We start from the raw sequence: 15,444 nt of genomic DNA on the forward strand, positions 1-15,444 counted from the left end.
GAGAGTCAAGGTCGGACAGTGGAACTATAAGCCCTTCCAGGATAGGCAGTGCCTTAGTTGGCAGTATTTTATATCCTGTATTGTATTGGAGTCTCACTACAACAGGCCTGGAAAGTAGACAACAGTGTAAACTTTTTACAGTCAAAGAACCCAAAATTCAAATGAGTTCCACAGAATGTTAGCGTTGGAAAGATTTAAAGATCATCTTAGTCCACTCTCTTCATTTTTTTATATGTGTTGAAACTGAGGCTCAGCAAAGTAATGTGACTTGACTGAGACTACAGGCCGGTCAGGGCCAAAGCCTGGGCATCCCCCCTCCTGGGTATGCCTTGCACAGCCCTGTGTTGCTCTGCTCCTAGGCAAGTCTCGGGTCTCCACCTCAGACCCCAGAATTCTGGTCTCCAAGGGTGTCAGTCACCTGCTCACGCCGCAGGCGCTACCACCCACCCCAGGGCTCTGACATCACCTCCTCTTGACCAATGAGTGGAGGCCCAGCAATGGGTGAGGATGTGAATGTCAGCTACCTCCCCCACCCCAGCTCTGTGGTTGCAAAGATGCTCTAACAGGAAGCGGGTTTAAGGAGCTGCACAGCTTCCTGCCCCCCAGGGCTGAGCAGGGCGAGAAGGGCGAGTGCCAGGCCTGGCCACGAGACACAACTTCTTGCCGGGGTCCTGGCAGCTTCCTCTTCCACAGCCACTTCCGTGTGGCCGGGGCCCCAGAGGCAGGAGCTGCTGCCCGTTGCCCAGGCCACCCTCCACCCCCAGTTCCGAGCCCTGCCCCCCTGGGGCCAGGCCAAGCCCAGAGGCTGGCTTGGGATCCCATGGGGGACTAGTAGGGCAACGGTCTTAGGGGACAGAGGTGGCTGGGCCAGAGCCCTGGGGCTCCGGCCATGAAGTCTCGGCAGAAAGGAAAGAAGAAGTGCAGCTCGAAGGAGCGGGTGTTTGGGTGTGACTTGCAGGAGCACCTGCAGCACTCAGGCCAGGAGGGTAAGGAGGCCAACCCGGAGCTGCTGTTGGGTGGAGGGGGAGGCGTGGAGCTTCTCCAGCCTGATCTGGGCTGAGGGTACAGAAGCAGCTTCCAGGAGCTCATGGAGAAGGGGCAGTGGCTTGGGGTCACCCCCAGGAAGCTGATGAGCAGGCAGGGCAGGAAATGTGGCTCAGCAAAGAGCCTTGTGTGACTGCCTGGGGGTGAAGAGACTGGTGATGAGAATGGGGGCACCGAGGGAGCACTGAGAGGAGAGGAGGGAGAGACTGGAGACCCAGGAGAGGTAGAAGAAACAGAGGTGAGAAGATGACAGCTGGGGGACAGGAGAGGAAGGCTGAGGGGACAGGGTCAGGAGATGAGTGGCTGAAGGGGCATGGATGGTCCTTAGGTCTGAATGAAAAAAGACAGGAGAAGGGCCTCTGGAGAGCCTGAGGATGGCACATGGGGAGGATGGGTGTTTCCTGGTTGGAGGAGACGAGGTTATGGGGCTCTGCTCCCTCTGCAGCCTTGCTGGGCCACAGGTGAAGATGCAGGGTGGGGATAGTCCCCTCCCCCAGTCTCTCTGATTCTCCGGTTTTCTCTGTGCAAAGGAGAAACAGGTTCAAAGTGGAAGGTGAGGGGAGAAGCTGCTAAAGTGGGAACACCAGAACCGTAAGAGAGATGGCCTGAGCCCTGGTGTGAAGATGGGGGTAGAGGGTACAAAGGAGGGTGGGGGTGAGGACTGTCTGTGGAAAGCATCCTCCCTGAGTTACCTTGGAGGGTGCTTGGAAACGCCCAGGACCAGGGACAACACTGGCTCCCAGCTGTGCTTGGTGTGGAGTAGACACTCAAAAACATTTCTTGATTTGATTTGGAATTGAACGCAGGTATCCTGACTGCCCAGCCCAGCTTGTTTTTTGGTACTTCGACCTCCTCCCAAAGAAGGGCATGATTTCTCCCCCACCTCCACCCCAATCTGTCATTTCCTCTTTGTCCTCTGCTCTGGGCTGTGCGCCTGCAGTGGAGGGAGGGTGATGGTGGTTCCCAGCTCATTTCCTGCTCTTAGCCCCGCCTCTGTGTCCCCAGACACCTCCTTCCCCTTTTCTCCTCCCCCAGAGGCCCCCATTCCACTGGCCTCAGTTAAGGGAAAGCCCAGGCCCCAAGGAAGGGTGTTAAACAGCCGAAGTGGCTTCTCTGTGCCTTTCTTTCTTTTCTAACAGAGCACAGCCCAGCCGCCAGTGTGGGGTTGACTCCTTTACAAGGGATGCCTCTTGAGAATGACGGCTCTTGGGTGAGGGCCACAAGATTTAATTGGGGCTGATGTTCTTCCAGTTCTCTGCAAACCCTCAGTTCAGCCTCCTCATCCTGGTGCTGTCCTTCCCTGTGGACTCCCTGCCAACCTCATGTTGAAACACTGAACTCACAGCCAGCCCAGATCCCACTCCTGTATCCCTTCCTGGCCTCTGTCGGCATTCCCAGAAGGTGAGGGACATGCTCTCCGGAAGGGATAGGCATCTGGTTGCTGGGTCCTGATCCTAGTGAATCCCAGAGAGAGAGAGCCAAGCACCTCCTGCCCTTCACCAGAACCTCACCTGAGTCCAAGGGGGGAGGAGTATCTTGGGCACCAGAGCAGCAGTGGCAGCCTTCTCCCCTTCTCCCAGCTCCTCCTAGCATAGACAGGTGGAAAGTGGAAAGACAGAGAGAGGCCAGTGATGGCTTCTCTCTTTAAGCCAAGATCCAGCAAAAATGAAAGCCCAGGCCAGGAGAGCTGTGTTTGTGGTTAACTTATCCTCCCTGATTATCTTGGTTTCCCCCATCCTTGCAGTTTCGCTCCATCTCAGCACCCTCTCCCAGCTCTTTGCCCTAGGTGGGTCTCTTCCTCCCCGAGCCCTTATATGAATTGAGTTCTTCCTTTTCCTAATATTTATCTCTTTGAGATCTTGTTCAGGTTTCCAATTCTCCAGTTTCCTAAGCTTCAGGCCCTCCTCCCTGACCCACCCTTTGACTCTACCACCCCAACTATGTCTCTAACTTTTATCTCTGACCCCATTTCTCTTATCTCTGTCTCCTTGACTCCTCCATCCCTCTGATCCTATTATCTCTTCTCCCATCTCCTTGACCCATTTCCTCTATGGCTCTGCCTCCTTAGGCTCTCGAATGCCTTCTTTAAAGGCATGCCTTCTTCAAAGGTCTCCTGTGGAGACTCAAAATCAACAGAGAAGGATGGGATGGAGAAGACCTTGACTGATTGCAGTTACTGTGAAAACAACCTGGGGTTTAGGTGACAGCGAACTATTTATGAGTCAACAGAGTGATGGCCGAAAGAGCTGGGGTAGCATTATTCACCCAAGAGTAGAGCAACAGCTTGAACCAGGAGGGTCTGCCTCATCTCTTCATTCAGTGCTGGGAACCTGAGGTCAGGGGACCCTGGCAAATGGGCAGAGGTCCTGAAGGGATGGATGGTGAACTGTAGAGCCAGGACTAAGGTGAGGCAAGAGAGGTGACTAGGGTGCAAAATGTAAGGAAACTCTCACACTCAGGGCCAGGCAAGTGAAGCCCTAGGTGCTTCTTTCTTAAGGAGGCATTCACTCTCAAGGTCGTGCATGTGCACAGTTGGCACTTGCACAACCCTAAGAGTTAGTGCTTAAATTTTGCAGCCTGATGCTTTCCTTGTCTCACCAAATCCTGGCTCTGGGGTGCAGGAGGGTAAAGGGTGTGGACTCCAGGTCATATAAAGAGGGTTTAAAATAGTGTTTGATGGATTTATTGATTTTCTTCAGTCTGTATTTCTAACTTACTTAATTCCACAAAGAGCTTGAGATGGATGACTTCCAAAACCCAAAACTTTACAAAAAGAATAAATGACTGAAGGAATTGAGTTGAAGGGAAAACAGGAAGGGTAAGATCAGTACCTAGAAATGCATTTCAGGTGGTTCTATATGGTTCCAAGATATGGGCTCTGAGCTTCCTGGTAGTTAAAGAGGTAAACATAATCAGGTATGAAATTCATAAAGCCCATTAGAAAAAAATTGGTGGCTTAGGAGAAGCACAGCTTTTTCTGACACTAACACATGACAGGAATTTCTCTGGTGAGTCTCAGTTAATTGGACTCAATGTTTTGTCTTAGGCAATATTCTCTATTAAAGCTCCAATTCATTGACTAATTCACTGAGTAATTTAATAAGCATCTTTTGAGCACCTGTTCTGTTTCAACACTGTGCTAGACGCTGGGGAGGATGTTACTATTTGTCAGAAGGTATAGATACAAAATATACAAATCATAACAAAGTACAATAAGTACTATGTACAGATATAAACAAAGGACCTTGGGAAGTATAATACGGATGTAAGCGAAGGGTTCAGAATTGGAAGTGATGTCTGAAGTGTGTTTTGAGGAATGCATAGGGGCTCACCAGGCAGAGACAGAGAGGAGGGCATTTCCAGGCAAGGGAAAACATGAGTGATGGTACCAAGGCTTGTTCAGGGAGTAGGAAAGTGCTGGATCATAGGATTTATTGGGGTAGCTGGCTGGAGCTAAGGCTGGAATGGCAGCTGGACCTGGTTTGTGAAAGGTCTTATACAGCATACCATGTTGAGGAGCTTCTATTTTATTCTGTGTTTGTAAGCTAAGCATTGAAGATTGGGGTGGAGCAGAGTGTGTACGTAGCAAAGGATTTAAAGCATGGAAGTGCTTAAAAAAACAAAAGAAGTAAAGCATGGAAGTGCTTTAGAGAGATAACTATGTGGCCTTGTGGAGATGAGATTCAACACACGGTTTCTGAGGATTTCCCATGACTGAGACACCATGACAGATAAGATGAGGAACAGCAGGATGGGTCACACTTAGATCTTGTCCTTAAGGAGCTTACAGTCTAGTAACTGGGAAGGGCTCCGAAGAAGGGAGAGAGAATACAACTTTTTGCACTCTTGGATTTGAATCCTGGCTCTAGCTGGGTGATACGGCGCACTCATTACTTCTATGATCCTCAGTTTTCATGTCTAATGCATAGTGCTTGGCATATAGTTGCTTCTCTCCTGAACTGACCTGTCTGAAGGTCTGTCACAACTTCATGTACCTTCCTATTGCAGATCTAAGATCCATGCATTCCCTCACCAGAGGAGGTGCTTCACAATAATGCCCATCAGCTCTGTTCCATTTTGGTTGCAAGAGCTAATGTTCCTTTACCTTATGTAGAGTGTTACGTAAACGCACTTTCGAGACCAGTCCTTTACCCTGAGTCCTCTTCCAATCACATTGCTGTCCCTTTAAAATTTCTGTAATAGCAACTAGTAATTACAGAGAGAGAGAATTTCAGGTCAACAAAGGCAGAACTTTCTAACAGAAATGGGCAGTCTGGGGAGGCAGTGAGCTCCCCCTTACTGGGGGAGTTTATGCCGAGACTCTAGACCCAATGGGCAGAGAGATTGTAACGGGTTGGCAGGCTGGAGCTGATGTCCTGCAAGAATCTTTCTGACAGGTTTTTATTCCACGAGCTTTGCCTTCAGTCTCCCCAAGCCCCCTTCCCTGACGCATCCATTTCTCAGACCCCCTGTAGTTTCTGACCTCCCAGACCTTCTGATTTCTCTTTCTCTGCCCCATCTGTGTTCCCAGTGCCCCAGGTGCTAAGGAGCTGTGCAGAGTTTGTGGAGGAGTATGGAGTGGTGGATGGGATCTACCGCCTCTCAGGGGTCTCTTCCAACATCCAGAAGCTCCGGTGAGTCAGGCAGTGAGGGGAGGGCTCTGTGGCCAGGAGGCCAGGAACCATAGGGGTGAGGGGATTTGGGGAGAAGGAAACATAGATGATAGATACTGTCCAAGGGAGGAGCTCTAGTCTCCTCGGGAAAGGTTGACACCACGCCCCGCACTCCCCACAGGCTAGCCTGCACGCATGCATGTGTGTGCACACACGCATGTATACACACACATGCACACACACACACCCCCCTCCCCTCCTACATGCACCCACCCAGCTTTAAAAACAAATTTAGATATAATTCACATGCCATAAAATTCACCATTTAAAAATGTATAATTCAAAAAAAATGTATAATTCAGTGGTTTTTAGTACATTTACAAGGTTGTGCAACCACTGCTGTCTAATTGCAGAGCACTTCATCAACCCCAAAAGAAACCCTGTACCCCTTAGCAGTCACTCCACATTGCCCTTCTCCCCCAGCCCCTGGTAACCGCTAGTCTACTTTCTGTCTCTATGGAGTTGCCTATTCTGGACATTTCACATAAGTGGAATCACATAATTGTAAATTTCTGTGTCTGGCTTTTTTTACTTAGCATGTTTTCAGGGTTCGTGCATATTGTTGCATGTACCAGTACTTCATTTCTTTTTATGGCTGAATAGTATTCCATTGTGTGGCATTATCACATTTGTCTACCCATTCATCAGTTGATGGCTATTTGGGTTGTTTCCACCTTTCAGCTGTTATGATTAATGCTGCTATAAACATTTGTGTACAAGTATTTGTGTGGACATATGGTTTCAGTTCTCTTGAGTATATACCTAAGAGTGGAACTACTGGGTCGTATGGTAACTCTATGTCTAACTTTTTAAGAAACTGCCCAACTGTTTTCTATAGGAGTTGCATCACTTTACATTCCTACCAGCAATGTACGAGGGTTCCAATTTCTCCACATCCCAGCCAACACTTGTTACTGTGTGTCTTTTTGATTATAACCACCCTAATGTGTGTGAAGTGATATTTCATCTATATTTGCATTTCCCTAATACCTAATTATGTCGAACACCTTCTATGTGCTTATTAGCCATTTGTGTATCTTTGGAGAAATGTCTATTCAAATCTTTGCTCATTTAAAAATTAGGTTATTTGTGTCTTTTGAGTTGTAAGAGTTCTTTATGTATTCTGGATATTAGACACTTATTAAATCTATGATTTGCAAATATGTTCTCCCATTCTGTGGGTTGTTTTCATTTCCTTGATAGCGTCTTTTGGTACACAACAGTTTGTAATTTTGATGTTAAATTGATCTATTGTTTTTCTTGGGTTGCGTGTGCTTTTGGTGTCATATCCAAGAAACTGTTGCCTAATCCAAGGTCATGAAGATTTACACTTATGTTTCCTTCTGAGAGTTACACTGCTCCATCTTTACACATACCCAGAAACACACATTTAGGCTCATCCCCCCACTTCTACCGACTCCTACATGCCCCTACATTGCTACTCACACCGACTCTACATTCTGATATGTACCCCTGTTCATGCATAGATCCATTCACCTATCCACTTACCCATCTCAACATCCACTCTGCACGTTGACAGACACAACGCCTTATACTTGCTGCCTCACGTATACACACGCCCCAACCTCTTCCTTCCAAGATTCATACATGTTGACCCTCGACCCTGCCTGGAGCTCATCTCTACAGCTCTCCCTAGGTGAGGGTCCCTCAAATCATAGATTGAATGTAGGTGAGGGTCCCTCCATCTCCGCAGACCGTCACCACTCCTGACCACTCTGCACCTCCCCAGGCAGGAGTTTGAGGCTGAGCGGAAGCCAGACCTGCGGCGAGATGTTTACCTTCAGGACATTCACTGCGTCTCCTCCCTGTGCAAGGCCTATTTCAGAGAGCTGCCAGACCCCCTGCTCACTTACCGGCTCTATGACAAGTTTGCTGTGAGTTGAGTGACAGCGGGGTGGGGGGAAGAGAAGGCTGAGGGTGACCTCTGTGGTTTCGACATCCCAGATGTGTCCAATGCCAGACCGAGTCCTAGGGATCCTGCATGACAGAGACCCCATGAAAATGAAAAGACCCCTCCCTTACAAGTCTCGTCGCCCTGCTACCTCTGCCCTCCCCTGTCCCCCTGCTCTTCATTGTTCCTCCTTTCCCTGCAAAGTGCACACAGCGCAGGGTGAGATTGGTGGAGAGGAGAGGTCAGACAGAGAGCAGAAGCTGGAAAGCCCTTGGAAATCACCTAGACCGGAGCTTCCCTACATTTAAGAGAATGAGAACCCTTTTAGGCAGTCAATGTCTTTTTCAAGCGTGCCCTTCCATGAACTGTGATCGTGTGTTGAACATCTTTTGAATAAGAAAATACATGACAAAAGCGCTCTCTTGAATTGAGTAACACTTTTAAATTAAGTTGCGTTTTATTGAGCATGACATCATTTAGAGACCCTGAATACCAGGGCATGCCATTCAGCTCATACAGGCCAGAATGGGTGGGCATGGGCCTTCCTGGACACCTTGAAATCAACTCCATGGCCCCTGGGGCACCCACAGGGTGGAACCTGATGTGTTCCAGAACCAGAGCACTACTGATGAGGATGCGAAGGCAGAGAGTGGCAGTGAGTGGCTCAAGGTCACAAAGCTATTAAGTGGCATAGCCAAGATTCATCTGCAGGTCCTGTGGGACCCAAATTCTACGTCAGTGTGCTTCGAAGATTCAACCTGGGGGATGGAGTGGGGTACAGCACAGACTGTTTCTGAGAGTTTGGCTTAGAACTCTGGGGAGGAAGCAGGGGCAGCGCTGGGTCACTGACTCCTGCTCCTTGATTTCAACCAGGAGGCTGTGGCAGTGCAACTGGAACCTGAGCGCTTGGTCAAGATCCTAGAGGTGCTTCAAGAACTCCCTGTCCCAAACTACAGGTGTGTGGGGCTCCTCCCCACCCAGAGTCCCGACTCACCCCACTCAGCCCAGGCTCTCTCTCCACCTGGGGCCTTGACTTGTCACTTCTCTTCCTGCTCCCACACCTCAATCCTGCCTCTGCCTGAATGCTCCCTTTGTGAGCTCTACCCCATGACGCCCCCTTTCTGCAGGACCCTGGAGTTCCTCATGCGGCACTTGGTGCACATGGCCTCATTGAGTGCCCAGACCAACATGCACGCCCGCAACCTGGCCATCGTGTGGGCCCCCAACCTGCTGAGGTGGGTGCGTGTGTGGGGATCCTGGCAGAGCCTAGCCCCTGGGAAGCTGCTCGAGGATGGGGTGTGGCTGTGTGGGTGCACTGGAGAGGGGTCTCACCCGGTGAGAACAGGAAGTTTCAGGATCACATTGAGTGCGATGGAGCTCACCCACGTGAGCCCCTTCTCTGAGCTTGAGTTAAGTCCCTAAGGACAGAGCCTTTGTGTTTTCTTTCTTTCTTTTTTGTCCACACTGAGTGGCATGCGGGATCTTAGTTCCCTGACCAAAGATTGAACCCGTGCCCCCTGCAGTGGAAGGACGGAGTCCTAACCACTGGACTGCCAGGGAATTCCCAGACCTTTGTGTTTTCTTACACTGCATCACTTAGCTCAGGGACTGGAGCAGGAAGGGGTGGGGGGGATCCTTGTCAAACGTTTGTTGAGCAAATGTCTTGGAGAAGTGGGCTGCATGTCACTCCCTGTGGTGCAAGGCAGACTATGAGAAGTCCTGAGATTCGTTATACACAAGGCACCCTGGTGTGCAGAGGAGGTAGAGATTAATCCTGAGGAGGGTGTCCAAGAAGTCTTCCTGGAGGAAGTGGCCATTTGAGACTTGAATCATGCATGTAGATTAAGAGGTGGAGATGGGGTTAATGGCATTCAGGGGAAAGGGTATAAGATATTTTTAGGGAGAATTCGAATGGGGAAGTGTGGTGGGGCTGGGGGAGAATAACTCCACACCTCCACAGGTCTAAGGACATAGAGGCCTCAGGCTTCAATGGGACGGCAGCCTTCATGGAGGTGCGGGTGCAGTCCATTGTCGTCGAGTTCATCCTCACACATGTGGACCAGCTCTTTGAGGGTGCGGCTCTCTCTGGTCAGTGTCCTTCCAACTCACCAAATCACCACTCTCTGTCTGGGAGTCATGTCAGAGTTATAGAGAGCCTCCAAGATCATCTAGTTCAGTTTCCCTGCTTTGCAGATGACAGAACTGAGTCTCATAAAGTGTTGTTGCTTATGGTCACGTGGAGAAGACCCTGCAGAGAGAATGGTGCACTCAGGACTTGAGTAGGCCTCTTCTGCTCTCCGTCCAGGGCATAATTTGACCTCTTAATCACCATCCATCCTGGTTCTCGAGGCTAGTGAAGGATCATTCCCACCCCCGGCCCACTGGGCCAATGTCCTGGGATCTCCAGACCCCCTTTGTCCCTGAGGACTCCCTCTTGAGGAGCTAGACACAGAGGGTCTGCCTCCAGGTATATCCCTAGCATGGTAGTTGGTGAGTGGGAGGGTGCAGTGAGGAGCTCGGTACCCAAAGCCCTCTCTCTGTTCCTGGCTGGCCAATTACTCTTCTTTTCCTAGGTGGTGAGGTGGAAAGTGGATGGCGATCACTTCCAGGGGTCCGGGTGTCAGGCAGCCCCGAGGACCTTATGCCCCGATCCCTGCCCTACCACCTGCCTAGCATCCTGCAGGCTGGTGATGGACCCCCACAGATGCGGCCTTATCACACTATCATAGAGATTGCAGAGCACAAGTAAGGCCTTCTTCCTGGGCCCTCCTCCCCTGCACTGGCCACCAGGCTCCAACTGCAGTGATTTCTCCATCCCCTCCAGGAGGAAGGGGTCTTTGAAGGTCAGAAAGTGGAGATCCATCTTCAATCTGGGTCGCTCTGGCCATGAGACCAAGCGTAAACTTCCACGGGGGGCTGAGGACAGGGGTAAGTCTGGGGAGATGTAGGGGGAGCTCTGCTGAGGGTGTGCCAGGCCCTGCCTCTACGCACGTCCCTGTCTTGCAGAGGACAAATCTGATAAGGGGAGTCTGCGGCCAGCCAAGAGCATGGACTCACTGAGTGCTGTGGCTGGGGTCAGTGATGGTGAGTACAGGTGTGCACTCTTGTGTGTGTGTGTGTCGGGGTGGGGCGCGGGTAGTGATGGCTAGTGACTGTACCTCCAGGGAGGGAAGGGGGTTCCTAAGTAGATGTTGGTGGGGTGACCTCTGACCTGCTGGCTGTGTAAGGTTTGCAGTAGCGGCTAAGGGAAGCTGGGCCTGGTGTCTTCCAGGCTAGAGAAAACAGAGGGCACTCTCCAGAGCCTTTCTGAGGTGTCCAGGCCCCTTGCAGAGGCTGTTGCCTGCCTCTCTCTCCTCCACAGAGCCAGAGGGGCTGGTGGGACGCAGCAGTCCTCGGCCAGGCCCACTGCTGCTGGCGAGCTTGGAGAATGATTCTGTGGAAGCAGCAGAGGGTGAACAGGAGCCCGAGGCGGAGGCACTGGGTGGCACGAGCTCTGAGCCCGGCACACCACGACCTGGGCGGTCAGCAATCCGTGCTGGGGGCAGCAGCCATGCACAGCGCCGTGCCGGCGTCCACATCTCAGAGCCCTACGATGTCAACCTCCCACCACACATCAGTTCTATGCTCAACATATCCCCAAGCATCATCTCTAACGTCTCCTTGGCCGGGTTTGCCCGTGGTCTTGAGTACCCCACCCTACAGCCCCGGCCAAGCCCTGCCTCTGGCCCTGGCTCTGGCCCTGGCCTTGGCCCTGGCTCCGCAGGTGAGGATTCAAGGATTGCCCAGGGCTGGGAGAGGGGACTAGAACACTAGGCTGAGGCTCCGATGCTGGGGAATCTGCTCTGGGCTTTGGGTGGTTATCTTTAGCTGCCTCCCCGGATTCAAGATTGGGGGAATCCAGTAATATTATCAGGTTGTGTGAAATTCCTGCAGAGAGGATCCCTGGCAGCCTTAGATCACTGATATACCCAAGAATGGGGATCTGTGTCAGATATATACAGCAGGGATTACTAAGTACAAAGTGGGAATATATCATAGATGATGGTACTAATAATAATATTAATACTAATAGCTAACATTTGTTGAGAGTTTATGATGTGCTTTGTTAAGGACTTTGAAGGCATTAGCTCATTTCCTTTTCTCATAATGTTGACACAGGTATTGTTGTTATCCTTATATTACAGCAGTGGAACCTGAGACTTAGGTTAAGCAATTTGGTAGGAGGTGGCAGAGCTGGGTTCTGATCTTTGCTCTGACTCCAGTTCCTGAAGTGTCAATAATGAGAAGTACTGAGGCAGCACTGGGTACTGGGTAAGGCTAAGGGCTATAGAGTTAAGTAGTCTTGGATTCAAATTTTGGCTGTGCCACTCATTGTTTGAGTCTCACTTTCCTCATATATAAAATGGGGATAAATACCCTACATTATAGGGTTGTTTTATGGAGAAAATAAGATAATGCATTATAAAATGTACAGCACAGTGCTTGGCACCTGGTAGGAGCTCAATAAAGGTGGCTATACGCCAATAGTTAGGGATATTGGTCTGAGAGGATCGGCCACATGGAGTACCTATGCTGGGAATGTTGGGCCCATGCTGTAGCAATGCTAGGAAGACTCACATTGGAAAGGGTCAGGGCTGGTCTTGACCTTTGTATTCCTGGGACTACCTTTCTCCCAACAGATGAGAAGTTGGAGGCAAGTCCAGCCCCAGGTCCCCTGGCTGACTCAGGCCCAGCGGACATGACCCCTGCCCTGGAGGACTGCTTGTCCCAGGAGGTGCAGGATTCCTTCTCCTTCCTAGAGGACTCAAGCAGCTCAGGGGAGGGGTGGGGGTGTTGGATGGGGAGGTGGGGGGGGGGGGGGGGGGGGGGGGGGGGGGGGGGGGGGGGGGGGGGGGGGGGGGGGGGGAGGGGGGGGAGGGGGGGGGGGGGGGGGGGGGGGGGGGTGGGGGGGGGGGGGGGAAGGGCGTGGTGGGGTGGGGGGGGGGGGGGGGGGTGGGGGGTGGGGGGGGGGTGGGGGGGGGGGGGGGGGGGGGGGAGCAGCTCAGAGGCCGAGTGGGTGGGGGTGTTGGATGGGGAGGTGGCCAAGGCAGGACCAGCAGGAGCAGCCTTCTCCCCTGGGGAGGACGACCCTGGGATGGGCTACCTGGAGGAGCTCCTGGGAGTTGGGCCTCAGGTAAGGAGGCGCTGTGCTGGGTTTGGGGGTGCTAAGGAATCCAGAGGGTGGACAGGGCCACCTGGTCCTGAGCCACGATGTTGTGCTTACAGGTGGAGGAGTTCTCTGTGGAGCCACCCCTGGATGACCTGTCTCTGGATGAGGCGCAGTTTGTCCTGGCTCCCAGCTGCTGTCCCCTGGACTCTCCTGGCTCCAGGCCTGAAGCAGAGGAGGAAAGTGGGGAGGAAGTCTTCCTGAGCGCCTATGATGACCTAAGTCCCCTTCTGGGGCCCGAACTCCCGACCTGGGAGGGTTCAGGCAGTCTAGAGGAAAAGGGAACAGGGTCTGGAAGACAGGAGGCTCCAGGACAGGCTGAGGGAGAACAGGCATTCTGGGAAGTCGAGGAGGACAAGGAGGCTGAGCCTGGAAGTAGAGGGGACATCAGGGAGGAGGCTGAGGGGAGTCCAGAGAGTGAAGTGGAGGGTGGAGAGGCCAGTGAGGAAGGAGTGGAGGCTGAGGGAAGCCAAAAGGTGATTGACAGTTTGAGCGAGAGATGCGGGGAAGAGAGAGAGGAGACAGAGGCCAAGGGAGAGGAGTCCAAAGGGCAGCAGGAGGATGAGAGTATGGAGGAAGCTAAGGGTGTGGAGGAAACAGGAGGGGAGCAGGGTAAAGACCAGGGGAAGGAAAGAAAGACTGAGCGAGAAGAAGAGGCTGAGGAAGGAGAAGAAGCCCAGGGAGAAGCCAGGAGGGACCCAGAGGATGGGGCCCAGGAAAACCAAACTGCTGAAGAGAGCTGGGAAGTTGTACACAAACGAGAGGCTGAAGGAGGCAGAGAAGATGAGGTCAAAGGGCAGCGGGGGGATGAGAACCAAGAGGCAAGAGAAGACCAAGGAGATGGTGAAGATAGCAGAATCCCAGAAGCAGCAGCTGAAGGAGAAGCAGGGGAGGTCAGCAAGGAACGGGAGTGTGGAGACGGAGAAGCTGAGGGAGACCAGAGGGCTGGAGGTGACCATTTAGAAGAGGGCTCCCTCCCTGAAGTGTCACCTGTAGAGTCCCTGGAGGTTGACAGTGCCAAAGAGGGCAATGCCCAGTCCTCTGAGACAGAACAGGCAGCCCCACAGCCACGCCGGTCAGAGGAGATGGATCCTGAGGGGCAGCCCAGTCCCCTTGGCTCAGCTGGTGGTGTGAGCATGCGCCTGGCTTCCACCCTGGTTCAGGTCCAACAGGTCCGCTCTGTGCCTGTGGTGCCCCCCAAACCGCAGTTTGCCAAGATGCCCAGTGCAATGTGTGGCAAGATCCATGTGGCACCAGCAAACCCATGCCCAAGGCCTGGCCGGCTTGATGGAACTCCTGGGGAATGGGCCTGGGGGTCCCGAGCCTCCCGCTCCTCTTGGAGGAATGGGGGCAGTCTTTCCTTTGATGCTGCTGTGGCCCTGGCCCGGGACCGCCAGAGGACTGAAGCTCAGGCAGTTCGGCGGACCCAGACCTGTACTGGGGCTGGGGACTACAGCCTCATCCCCAAAACCTCCCCCTATAGCATGATCCCTGCCTATTGTCCTCGGCCCCTTAGCTGCCTGGAGCTCCCAGCTGAAGGCACAGAAGGGTCTGGACCCCGGAGTCGGTTTAGTCTGCCCCCGAGAGAACCCCAGCTCCCTGAGCCCGTTACGTCCCCCCAGCGCCGATCGTATGCATTTGAAACACAGGCTAACTCTGGGAAAGGTGAGGCACTCTGATTAGGACCAGAGCACTGGGCAGAGGGGACAGTAGCTGTCTCCAGGGTCTCTCCGCTGTCTCTTCGGCAGCCTGAGCAGCTTTAGTGCCCAACTTTATAGGTTTTGGCCCTCCAGCTCGTCTTCATGACTGTGGGAGGCACGTCTTGGTCCGTTTACCTGAGGTTGTCTCAGACACAAAGCACTTATCCCTTACGAGATTCCAGAGACAGTCACCAAGATCCTGTTCCCAGAGAGTGGGGTCATTGGCCAAAGGGAACAAAGAGTAGGCGGCAAACTTAACGGTTTCTCAACGTGAAGAATGAAGGCAGAACTCCAGCCAAGTTCCTGCCCTCTTAGGCAATGAACTTCTCTTCATGGAAGTCCAGAGTAGAGGCAGGGGTGAGGGCCAGATCAGAGCCTGTTACATACAAACACTTCTAGAGTTACCCATCTTTGTTCTACTCTTGGGCCCTGGGACACCTCTTGCTCCTCTTAATTCCAGATTAGGAGGAAAATGCGCAGGAAACTCTTTGAATGCAGAGCATTTGTTGGAGGGACTGGCTCCCTTCCCAGCTCCCCCACCCTCTGCCTCCCTGCATCTCAAGGAAGAGAGGTCTTGTACAGATCTCTCTGGCCTCTCCTTTCTCCTTTGGAATAACTTCCTATTTTAGGGAAGGGGAATGGCATCACTCAGGCCCTGGGACTGCTTCTCCCGACAGGCTGGGGCCACACGTCCCGAGGGGCAATGTCTCAGAATAAACGTTGTATTTTTACACATAAGTAGTGTGATGTCTCATTATTCTTATTAAAGTCTTGAGTGATACGTTTGGCCAAACGTTGTGTTTTTCTTTTTTTATTATTTGGGTGCTCTTCCTAAGTTGTTGTCGTGAAGACCTGTAGCTAGAAACTAGAGCTGGGTTCATGGTGGTCAGGAAATGCGGAAGAGAAACT

General features: G+C 52.2%; 1 protein-coding gene across 2 annotated transcripts; it reads left to right on the plus strand.

Annotated features, from left to right (window-relative positions):
• The first annotated feature begins 889 nt into the window (after positions 1-889).
• On the plus strand, positions 890-14,541 carry ARHGAP30 (Rho GTPase activating protein 30). 2 transcript variants are annotated; one of them, XM_061185822.1, is made up of 14 exons: positions 890-986; positions 5,576-5,678; positions 7,468-7,612; positions 8,503-8,585; positions 8,757-8,864; positions 9,590-9,717; positions 10,203-10,374; positions 10,454-10,557; positions 10,636-10,713; positions 10,991-11,392; positions 12,309-12,453; positions 12,670-12,802; positions 12,895-13,243; positions 13,895-14,541. In XM_061185822.1, exons 1-14 carry the CDS (start codon positions 890-892, stop codon positions 14,512-14,514), a joined length of 2,667 nt encoding a protein of 888 aa, XP_061041805.1. In that variant the 3' UTR covers positions 14,515-14,541. The 2 variants fall into 2 exon arrangements, with proteins under 2 accessions (XP_061041805.1, XP_061041804.1); XM_061185821.1 differs by having other exon boundaries at positions 12,895-14,541.
• Positions 14,542-15,444: the final 903 nt, after the last annotated feature.

The sequence above is a fragment of the Eubalaena glacialis genome, chromosome 3 (assembly GCF_028564815.1).
Source record: "Eubalaena glacialis isolate mEubGla1 chromosome 3, mEubGla1.1.hap2.+ XY, whole genome shotgun sequence".
Taxonomy (NCBI): domain Eukaryota; kingdom Metazoa; phylum Chordata; class Mammalia; order Artiodactyla; family Balaenidae; genus Eubalaena; species Eubalaena glacialis.